The sequence below is a fragment of the Xiphophorus maculatus genome, chromosome 21 (assembly GCF_002775205.1).
Source record: "Xiphophorus maculatus strain JP 163 A chromosome 21, X_maculatus-5.0-male, whole genome shotgun sequence".
In the NCBI taxonomy this organism is placed as follows: domain Eukaryota; kingdom Metazoa; phylum Chordata; class Actinopteri; order Cyprinodontiformes; family Poeciliidae; genus Xiphophorus; species Xiphophorus maculatus.
Genome location: NC_036463.1, coordinates 8,097,941 through 8,110,253, shown reverse-complemented (window position 1 = coordinate 8,110,253; position 12,313 = coordinate 8,097,941). Strand labels below are relative to the sequence as shown.

Genomic DNA, 12,313 nt, shown 5'->3' with positions numbered 1-12,313 from the left:
GCCTAATGGTTGACTTTGTGCTGTTGATGCATTGCAACAACAGGCACCACCAGACACTAAATAACTTATTTCTTAACAAGTGCCACCTAGTGTTCACATAGGGTTACACCAGAAAGGTTTTTTTTTATTTTATTTTTTAACCAATCTCTTCTTTCTTCGAGAAGAATTTCATTGTGTTAACCTCTTAGGAGTCAGTCTAACAAATATAACACTCCAACACAAATGAAACAGTTGTTTTATTTACCCAAAGGGTCCACAATTGTCATCTTTCTGTCATAATATATTAAAGATAAGATGAGTTAAAGATGAAAAATCCAAGGTTTCTACATGCAGTTTAACGTCTTGTCTGCAGCTATCTTTAAAGTCCCCACTCCTTCCAGGTCGGTGCAGGCAGGTGACCCATGTGAGCTGCATACTGATACAGTCATAAGGCAGCAGCCACCGACCAGAGAAGCAGAACAGCATGGCAGCAGAGAGAAAGGAAGTAACCTGATAGAACAATAGTTGCTGAGGAGTCAGAATAGAGTCCCGCATTGTGCATTTTGCTCCTCTGCCTTCAATTTTCTTTTTGCCAGAGATGAGGTGTTCCCGCTGAAAGAAGATATTTAAATGATTTTGGATTATTCTCTAAATTTGACTTAGTCTGACAAATCAGTAAGAGAATGTCCTGAATCAACAGACAGTCAAATAGGACACTTGGCACTTTTAGCTTATTCATTGAGAACGAAAAACCATCTGTGCTGGAATAATCTGTGGTCTCGTGACAGAGGGCAAACGTTTTAAAGAAATAGTTCATTGTGATGGGCAGTTAAAGTCCTGAGAAACTGCTTAAAGCTCAGCAGAACATGCTCCTTTCCAGACCCGCTGGCTGCTGGCGCGCTGGCCCAGATGCAGAAAAAAAATTGGCTGATAAGGTCAGAAAACAAAACACAGCAACAGAGGTCAGCTCCATCAGAGCTTTGCTGAGAAGTTAAGCTGTGGAATTGGCTGCACAGCTAGTGAGATTCAGGGCGGTTTACCACCAGATTACTAATGTAGGGCTATGTATTCCAGTATTTATTGGAGCTGCCAATCTCCGTTCTCTCTTCTGGCAGTTACTGTGCCATATTTGGTGTACAGATGACTTGATGCATCCATAAACCATGGTATGTGAGTCCAATCCTGCCAAGAGTAGAGATGAAGTGGTGAATGACACAAATGCAAAACGCACTTAATGCACTTAAGCAAAACGTAATGTGAAATCTTTCTAATTTCCGCTGATAATTCAAGACTTTTGAGAAAAATTATACTTTATTGCTATATTGTAATGTTTATATTGCAAAAGTTGAAGAACCTTATCAAAAGTGAGATTATTTTAATGACAAAAAGCTCAAAACAGGAATATACATACAGTACTATGTTCCTATATTATATGCATTAATATCTAAACTCTCACTAGTTTATTATTATTGAGTTGTTTGTTGTGAAGCCAGATTGTTCTGTTTCAGAAAGCATTACTCTAATTTAAATTTCACACTGCATACATGAAGTTCACTTACTTCACTTGTATTTCAGGATTTATGTAAAAATAAAAAACTTAAAATACATTTAGTGAAACTTGCAGAAACAGTTTTTGAAAGATGAAAAAGTTTTTCTCCTTGAGTTCTGAAGGCCGTTACGATCTGCTTTTTAATAAATACCCTGTTGTTTATTCCTTTAGGAACAAGAAAATCACATTTTATTGCCAGGATTTGTCCTTTTTTTGTACTCATGACAAATGTGTGGCAAAGATAATCATTTATATTCTTCATCTTTGCAGTTACAAACAAGACTCCTCTATATTTACTGTTCCCAGTTCCCCTCTGATCTTTATCCTCTGCTGGTTTTTAAGATAAAAGGAGTCTCTTCTTGGATTTTCTGTTCCCTTCATCTTCCTGACTCGAGCCATCTGTCTGTTTTTCCACTCAGAGAGTTAATCTGTCCTTCGATTTCCCGTTTTATGGACATCTCCTGCGTGAAATCACTGTAGCAACTGGTGGTAAGTTGGAATGTGCTCTCTGAATAGTACTTATGTCTGTAATTGTTGGACCGACTGTGTATGCTTGGCAAAGTTGAATGTACTGTTATTTTTTATTGCTATGGGATTTAGGAGAGAGCGGGGGCGCTTACAAAATTTATATGGAGATAAGAAGCAGATTTTTGCTATGCTACCTACCTGGTCGACTGCTCTGTGAAGTGTGGAACATAATATTTACATACACTCCAAAAAAACACATAATTAATTTTTCTCTCATTTAAAATCTTGTCCCATGCTTTTTTTTTAAATAAAATTGAAGTATTTGACATATTTGGTGGAAAAAGTTTAAATTCTGTAAACCTGAGAACACCGCCCCAAGTATGGAGGTGTCTGCATTATGTTGTGGAAGCGTTTTGCTGCGAGATTAACTGGTGCACTTACAATTCATTACAGTTCATTCATGATTAAATCAAGAAATAAGGACATTGTGCTGAATTATTGAAGTTACTTCACAAAGACATCAGCCAAGAAGTTAAATCTTGGACACATGAAGGTTTCCAAAAGGGAAGTCTATCAAATACAAACTACATGTCGGTAAGCTTCAGTTAAAAAATAAATATAATTGTCTCCCTCTCATTAGCAAATAGAAATATTTTACAAAAGGGGAAAAACTTTAGTTTCGGATTCAATGCCAGACATTGAGAAAAAACATGCAGTGTATGCGAATATCTGATTTCAATTATATATGTATCCCAAAATTTTTCCTTTGCGTGGACTAAATTAGAAGTGTCAGGGTTAAAGTGTCTCGTTTGGCACAAATCACACAACGGAACCACGAACAGCTGTCATCCAGCCAAGCGGTCGGCATGATGGGAGACTGTTTAAATTTCTCACCTCCATGTAATCGTCTGCTAGACTGAAAACAAACCGCTCCCGACTTAGCTGGATGAGAATCCAGACCCGTGGTTTTTGGGCTGGAAACATGAATCGCTCTGCCAAGTCGCACCCTGATAGACTCGGATACGTAGGTGGGGGTATCAGACGAGGAAAGTGACACGCGGTTGTGTTCACCGCTGTGTGCAATGCAATTTTCCACTTGAGTCTTGACAGCAAGACCACAAATACCCCAGCCAGCTATTATCACATCAAAGAACAAAGCCCTGCTTTTACCCAACTACTCCAGAGATGCAGGGCTGCCTTTCGCTGCCTCTGAAATAATATAAAAATTATTTGTTGTGGTTATCGTTATTATCATCACAGTCTTGATTGTTATCTCCGAAAACTGCTTTTAGAGACGGTCTGTGAGGATGGGCACAGGACGTACTAGCAGGGAGGAGATAACAAGAATTTGCATTCCTCTAGACTGGGATGGAGAGGCGTCACCAAGCAGTTGTAGCAAGAGGAGGAGGAGGAGGTGGCAGCTATCTTTCTCTTACAGGCCTCAGGGGTTTTGTCTCTGAGACAGCCTTCTCTCATATCCCTTTATCGGTCATCCCATCCTCTCACCACTTTGCCATCTTTTCTCCTTCATTCCTGTCAGCAGCTTCGCTTTTACTCAAGGCATAAGTTTTTTCCGCTAGACTTTTACTTCTAAAAAGGATCATTATAATTCAACTTTCCAGTGTACTTATATTGTGCCCATTCACAAGAAATATAATCTCAAGACAAGACGCCCCAAGTCGTATCCAATTACGATTTAAATTCTGTTCAAATGCAATTAAGAGGAATCCAGATGATTTATTTTCAGTCTGGTTCAAATCCAGCTACATATTACCAAATTCAGCCCATATTAGACGACAATGCAGTCATATTCAGGTGATCCCAGTTTGTAATTCATCAAGTTGTTGACCTTGCAGTAAACCGTGACCTGTGAAGCCATGTGGGAACCGTGGACAAACCTTTCAACGTTTTACAAAATGAAAATGTGGCCAGTTTCAGGATCTGCTGACTTGGGATTGAGAAAGCAGCATGGAGAAACAAAAAAAAACCCACAAAAGCACAGAGTCAGGAATACTCTTTCTATAAGAAAGATAAACACTAAGTTAATGTAGGAATAGCTATGTCACTGGCTTTACTTGCAAACAAGGCATAGCTAAGCAAAAACATATATATTGTATTGGAAAGGAAAAAAGCACACAAGGTTCATGGCAGCAACAAATCCATAAATGACATATCCAGATAAAAGACTCACCTAAACACAGAAACACCTGGCCAGGGGAACTTTCTATGGGAAAGAAACTCAGAGAATAAACAAGAGGAAACAGCAGAGTGAGTAATATATATCAGTATAGCTTCCAGGAGCATTATCCAAAACAACATAGCTAACCTAAATAATAATAAAAACCTAAACCTCTATAACTGTAAACTTTATTAAAAGGAACCTTAAGAAGGAAAGTTTTAAGCCCAGTCTTAGATGGCTGTCTGCCTCACCAGTGAACATGAGGGCTGGTTATTAGTCTGGGTTTTGTTTTTTTCTCTGGTTTTTATTGTAACAAGGGATAACAGAGGTGTCACTTCGGCCATTTTTCATTTATTTATCTTCAGTCTAAACAGCAAAAGAGCCAAGAACTCTCAAACACAAACTCTCACACAGCCATAACATTGTTTTGGCAAGTGGCCTTTTCAAATGCCTCTGATCCACTTTCATGTTTACATACCAAAAATCTGGAATCATGAAGCAAAACATTTTTACCAGAACACTTAAATGTGTCAATTTGTTTATAAAAAAATATTTTTTAATGTGAAAGGATAACCACATGTTCCAGGAATAAGCATGATAGCTTTTGTCATTGGATATTTAAAAGGAAGAGGATTGCACACAAAAATAATAATGTTTTGATTTTCACAAAGCGTCCAGGTGTGAGTGTTATAGGGGGGGGGGGAATCTGTTGACAGAATAACCATTTTTATTCTTTACCAAAATTGAACTTTGTAGACTAGATAATGCAACTTATGGAGGAAAAATAACACAGTACGTCACCCTGAACACAGTGAAGCACAGCAACATGTTGTGGAGATTTTTAGGAATTCTGGTTAGAAGAAGGTGAAGGTGACAAGGAAACTGAAACATCAATGACAGGAATATATAAAATACATAGAATGCTGACCTTAAGACAGACATGTTTCAATATAAAACAGGGACTCAGTCTACAATTTGCCAATTAATTCTACAATTAACTCTATTCTATTCTATTCTATTCTATTCTATACAAGGAATAACTAACTAAAGTCCAAAGCATACGCACATTAAAACAATTACAATAAAAGCATGAGAAATTTCAAATCTAAGGAAAGAACTGAATAAATTTCAAATTGAAAAAATGTTACAGTTTGTGAATGTTTTTGCCAGGAACTCTTAATCGTATGCAATTGGGAGCTAAAGAACCGTTCAACACTTTAAAAAGGAATTAATGGCCTCACACCAGCTGTGCTCTTTTTAAAGACAACAGTTTTGTTCTCTTTAATCCGCAACATGTTCAAGAATATTCAACTAACTATTTGATAACGAAGTTAACTTTGCAATAGGAGCTTTTTATGCAGTCGGTGCATAAAAAGCTTTAATGTCCCCACACACTGTTCAGGTCATCTAAAATTACTGACCATCTGCTGCTTTCCAGTTTCTCTCTGGCTGATTTTATAATTTATGTTAACATTTTGTTGGCTCATGAACTGCTTCATGTCCTGTGATCTGAGGGTGTGATAGGAGTGGTGACTAGTCGGCTGTGTACAGTTGCTTCACAGTCAGCAATAAAAATAAAAAAAAACAATAGAAGGAGACGCTCTAATTAGATGAAGCCTCGCAGCTATGTTGCATAAAGCCAGAAGACTAAATACGAAGCGGGTGGGCATGCTGCTCCTTTCCCAGACCTTCCTCAGCCTCGAAACAGCTGTGATAAACACAAATCGTATTGAAAATGAAACACAGATCTGCTCCTGAGGACAAAGAGCTTGTCTAAACATGTTGTACAATAAAGTAAAGCTTTCAGTCTGATGGTTCTGATCATTCCTGCTCATGTTTTTCTTGGACATATGCAGTTCAGCTCATTTTTGTAGGCGGAACTCATAAACACACTCAGAAAAAACACCCCGTTTTTTGGCATGGCTTCTCTCCATTACTCTTCTCTCTCGCCTCTATCTTTTGCTCCCCCTGGTTTCTCTCCTCCTCTGTCCAGTCTCCTTCTGGTTATAGTGACAACTATAATGAATGAACAGACTCTTTATTGAGCACCCTGCAGCCCTCGCCTTTTTAGTGTATTGAGAGGGTGTCTGATTTTCTTTAGACTGTGTATTAAGCTGGGTTGTGTTTTGTTGGTGGAAAGCAGACGCAGCAACACAAATAAAACCCTTTCACACTGGGCTTTGTGCTTCCAGACGGGTTTGTGTTTGTGCTTCGTCGAGGGACATTCTAACCTCTTTTGAAATTAAATACAGCATAAAAAAATCAGCATGACTGAGTAGAATATTGACTAAAAACAAGATTAAATGAATGCTACAGTAAGTGCCATTTTATAGCACAATCAGATATCAATGTTACCTTCAGTAGTTTTAAAAATTCTGTATGCATCACACATAACTTAAAACAAATGCCTTGTAATTGAGCCTCCGTCTCTTTAAGAACCTCCTGCTCTTTCCAATACTCTGCCTTAATGCTTCTTTGCTACACTGAACTGGGAAGTAGTTCTCAGCAGATGCTCCATTTCACCTGGTGTTTGCTAATTGCTGCTGCAGCTGGTCTGGAGGAGCTGAGCGGGGGATGTAAGGGTGCTGTATGAGAATGAAGCTTGGCTGGGTATTGCAGCTCCAAATAGTAGTTTTGTGGAAGTAGGCAACACTCTGAGAGCAAGCATTAAGGCACTCCTGGCTGGCTGCTACAGGAGATTAAAGGATTTCTCAAATATGCATGAAAGAATCACAACAACACCCCAAGTATGTTTTTGATGAAGGAATTGCATTATAATATGATAAAAAGTTCAAAGTTGGTTTTACCTAATAAAGTTTCTGTGTTCTTTGCTGTACTTCACCTGATATTTCATGTAAGATTAGGTTGGAGCGATGCATCCAGTTCACAAGACAATCAGAAAGGAGAGGGAGTACACCTGTAACATATTTTTCTCATATTCCTCTGTTCTCTTGATTACAGGAGGAAATAAAACTGGTCTACTTTCATTTTTGTAAACAAACCTGATTGTGCCTACAGTTGAAACCAATTATTTACATATTAACAAATATACACGTAACCATTTTTAATTGCTGTCTGACTTCAAATTAATCTAAACTTTTACAGTTTTGGGTCAGACAGGATGACCAAAAATATTTATTTTTGTGAAATGCTGGAATAATTCCAAATGATTTTTTTTACAGATTTGGAAATATTGTGATATTTTAGTCAGACCTCCTTACACCAGTTCTGCATCTTCTTGCTGTCTCTCACCAAGCTTCTACTATATGTGTCCATACAGTCAGCTTTCTCCTCATTCATTGCTCATTGGAAACTAATGCATATCAAGGAACAGTATCTTGTAAGGGTAAGATAAAAACTAATTGTAACCATAGTAACTCCTGTAGAGCTCTGTAGGACTCTGCACTCACTCTTTTCCGTACACAACTAAGTCAAGTCATAATTTTCTTCTGTGCTCCCATTCTTCATGTCGAGGTAATTCTGTGCAGAGAGAGGTATTTGGGAAAGACTGTTTCCTCTCATAGCAGGCTCCTTATAGTTTTCAGAGTGATGGGTATGTTTTTATAGCCCATCCACCATATGTGAGGAGATGCCTTGTCACATGAAATGAGAGTTTATAGGTCTGGATCTGATTGTATTTTTGTAAGAAAAAAAAAAAAAAGCAGGGTTCCTTCCCCCACCCCCATGTCTGCATCTTAGTATAAATTACTTAATTACATGTGAAATAAATAACTTTATGCATTACAGGATTTCTTGAGCCATGCGGCTATAACATTGCATTTTACCGGAAATATTATTAACTTCATAGATCGGATCAAAGGTTCAGGCATGATTTAAAGGAATATTTAAAAATATATATATATTTAAAGTGTGGAAAACAGCATATTTTACCATCAGCTAAATGCAGTACAGAGTAATGCAGTATTCTCCCTCTCCCACCTGTTGCTGCTGGTTTGCTGGTCTTGAAAACTAGAATTTGGAAGCTGAAAGAAACAGTTTTATTAGGTAACTGACCTCTGGCAGGCTACCTGAGCAGATAGCCTGACTAAATAGCCAGATTTCAGCTTGTAACACAAATACAAAAATCTGAAAGCTGAAATTAAATTATAAATGATAACTGATAAATATTAAAAATGTCTCTTTTGTACCTAGATACATAAACAAATTAAATGATCTGAGAGTGTTGTTCATTCCTCAAAATTATCTTGCATGAAATATCTGATACACTCAGAAAGACTGTTTAAGTCAGCTAGTATTTCTTACAATTTTTTTCATACAAAAGAACAAAAGCTTTTCCTAAAAAGAAATTATAGGATAATGACTGAAGGATAACAGCTGACTGCGCCCAATTTTCCAGTCTGCAGAGAAGTGAGGACAGTGCTGGATTCTGTTGTTCTCAGTGCAAATTCTTTCCCCAATGTAATATGTAGTGGCTGTGTTTATGCTTTTTAATGGGCTCCATTAATAACCATGTTTAGAGAGTTTTAAATATAGAGCCTGAGTTTGTTTTGCCTTCCCATAAAGAGCAAAAAAGTAACAAAAACCCATTTTTGATGTCGTGCTGTCCTCATTATCCTACACTAGATAATTAATGACAAGAGAGAGGAAGGAGAGCACACCAGGAACACTTAGTCTCAGAGGCCTGCACATTTTGCACAGATGTATAGAGAAAAGCCTTATACTAAAACTCTTGTACAAAATAAGAATCACTGTATATAGATAAGAAAAATAACAAAAATTTATAGCGTAATACTGTTTGAGCTATTTCCAGCAAAAAGTCATTTGTACAAAATATATATATTTTTTGTCTTTTTGCTTGCATGTACAGGTTTTATTTATACCGGAGATGTCGTCCATCGGATGCTCACAGCAACACAGTACATCGCTCCTCTGATGGCCAACTTTGACCCAAGTGTCTCCAGGAACTCTACTGTAATCTATTTTGACAATGGTAAGTGTTTTGTTTTGTTTTTGTAATGATCCCAATGAGTTATTTTGTTGTCTCCCTAATTTTGATGCATCTCAAACGCTCAGACAAAATCGAGTTAATACAACATAAGCAAGTTTTACCTGCTGTCATAGTTTCCTATTTTCCCACTTTTGCTGACATATTTAAAAACATGAGTTAAGTGGGGATAAATGTGAATACATTCAACAGATTTTGTGAAACAAAAACTTGAGTCACGTCTTGTCTCATTGCTGATGTTCTTACCTTATGAATAATGTATGTACTGTATATTTGGAATTCAGTGTTCTGCTCTGTCAAGATGGGGTATTATACTTTTCTGTAACATCATCAAGGGTAGAGTGGGGTAATTTTTTCACCAGCTGGCTAAATATTATATTAGCATGCAAATCTTCATTACACTTCAACCATATTGGCCAACAAATGACAAATGTTGCACTCTGAGCAATCATTTGTGATATGAATATTGCACACACTGATATTGCGATGATGATATATTTACTTTATATAGTGCAGCTGAGCAGCTGCAATAACAGTGAAAAGTGATTCTACAAAGCATCACCATATCACAATCATGTATAATGTTGTATTGGTTTCTCGCATAAAATCATAGTAAAATACTTTGAGGTTTGAGGTTGTAAAATATAACAAAGTTAATTGGTTATTAATGCTTTTGCAAGCCAAAGTAAACTCTGGGTCTTGTCCATCACTCCGCTCGTCACTCTCTCACACTCTGCAGCAAACTGACAGACCAACTTTGTGACCTTCTGCAGAGAAGCTCATCAGACTTTAACCATGATGGCAGCCAATCAATCCGGAGCCCAGCTCGCTGTCCATCAGTCAGCGTTCTGCCGATACCAAACAAGAACTGCACGCTCCGCTGTGCTGCGGATGAGCCGTCATTAAATATGCAAAAACAAGCTTGATGAAGCGTTCACAGCAGAGATGAGCTGTTTGTTCACAAACAAGGCTGTGTGTGAAAATTCACAGTGACGGTGTAAAGCTTGGCTGTCCTGTGATCTTCTTTCACTTGTTTTTGTTGATTAGAATTTCTAAAAAAAGAAGTAATATGACAGGCGAGGTTATGATTGTCATATGCTCTGCTGAAAAATTAATAGAAAGACATCTCCAAGGTTATTTGACAAAACTTTAAAGTTCTTTTTCTAGCTGCCAATTATTTTCCCATTCCCACATGGGATTTTATGACCAGTTCTTAAAGAATTTTATAATGTGAAAAATCATCAGATGGAGAATTATGGAAGTTGTTTTGAATGTTATACATTTAAAACAATGACAAAACACACTCATGTCCAGCCAATGTTGTGAGAATTGTTGCTTTTCTACGAGTCAGACATTTTGATGTGACAAAGTAGGAAAATAACAATTCGTAATTATGAAACTGCAGTTATACATAATCGCCATAATTCTTGCCATTTCTTTGCTGTTTGTTTTCTGATATTATGCATAGTGACTCACTTCTTACATGCATGGCGGATCAGCTTTTGCATTTCTAAAATATGTGTTTCAAACAGCTGAATCAAAATATGGTGATTGAGGAAGGCTGACTTTATGTGTGTGGTAAAGTCTTTATGTATTGATTATGCTGCAGGTTTTGGATAATTTTCCATTTTAAAAAAAAGCAATAACTACTCATTTTCTGTTAGAGTCCAACTAACTCCAGTTCTCTATTGTAATTGATACTTTGACTGTGGATGTTTAGATGAGCAGATTTTTCTTGTTACATTTTGGATACTAGAACAGTGCACAGTTACACATCACTTGAATTGCATGGTCTCTTCTTTTTCCCATTTTGAAGTGTCTAGGACAAATTGACACAGAATGAATGGAGTACTACATAAAACTTGGAGTCATTAAAATCTGTTTTGTAAAGAAGAGTGGCCAAAACTTGCTCCACAACAACTTTAGACACCAGGGGGAAAAACCTATTCATGGAGTGTAACTTGTTTTTCAAAAGCCAGTGTTTTTCCTTTTTTGGCTTCTTTTCTGAAAACAAAAACAAAGTGAATCCTGCTGTGTGTTTTTACATTTGCGATTGAATTTAATTTGTTCTTATGCGTTTCAACTCAGAATCTTTTTATATTCCGATACATAAAATCTGAAACAGAGGGTGTACTTTCTTTTTATCATGATTGCATTTCTGTTTCCCTTGTCTTATAAATTATGTTTCAACACACGAGAGACAATATTTAATCCTTCTACATGTGAAGCATGTGTTCAGACTGAGCGTCCACTGTACACACAGCACGTGATTTATTTTAGGAGCTGCTGTGCTACCAGTCCCCCTTACTCTCCTACCTGACAGCAAAGAAGCTGACTCTCATATTTACTTTGAATGGGAAGTGTTCTGGCTGTTTACAGGAAAAATTGATTGGCTGCTGTGTAAACAAACTTTTATTACTCTGGCAACTGGCCAAATGGCTTTCGCATCAATAGGTACTCGAAAGTCCACAGTAAATCAAAGTGGTGTTAAAAGTAATGCAAGACCAACTTTCTGGAGGGCAGAGATGAAGGCCATGTTAGGGAATTATTCCTTGATTTACTCACTCTTGCAGGCTAAATTCAGTTGAAGTTCTGGGGTTTTTTAAACCAATCATCACTACAACTCTCAATAGATTTATTTATCTTCTGATTCTTTTGTACATAAATTTAATTTGTGTTTAAAACATCATAAAATCCTCTTTAAGTTGTGTAATAACAACTTGATATTCGAGCAAAATATCCAAGTTTTTCCATTAGTGGATCAAATCGTTTTTAGACCATTAAACTATTTGATTCTACTTTATTAAATGCATGAATTTCCTTCTAAAACATGGCATGCGCTTAAACCAAGAAAACTGCATTAATGCAAACAGATCTGCATGGATGAAACTCTCTGTACAAATGCATCCAGGCACATTTCGTTTCCACATCTCATTCAATGTGTAATTGAGAACACATGAGGGCGTACCAAACTCCTCCGTTAAAGTGCATCTACTTCAAAAATATGCAAATAGATGTAAATATGCGCTGCATGTCTGATTCCCATCTTGAAGTGACGGAAAAACAAAATCTGCACACATGCAGATAAAAATGATAGTTGGAAACACTCCGAAATGTTATTGATCTACATAAACACACAGACTAAACAAAGACTTCTATGCATATCTTATTA

The 12,313-nt window shown here is 37.1% G+C and overlaps 1 protein-coding gene across 1 annotated transcript in view; it reads left to right on the top strand.

The window, feature by feature from the left end:
• The window catches only part of plxdc2 (plexin domain containing 2), an 83,255-nt gene that overhangs the window by 46,106 nt on the left and 24,836 nt on the right, over positions 1-12,313 (top strand). The window contains exons 4-5 of the mRNA XM_005798573.3: positions 1,948-2,017; positions 9,004-9,126. Coding sequence (XP_005798630.2) covers positions 1,948-2,017; positions 9,004-9,126 — 193 coding nt within the window. The remainder of the gene's footprint in view (positions 1-1,947; positions 2,018-9,003; positions 9,127-12,313) is intronic.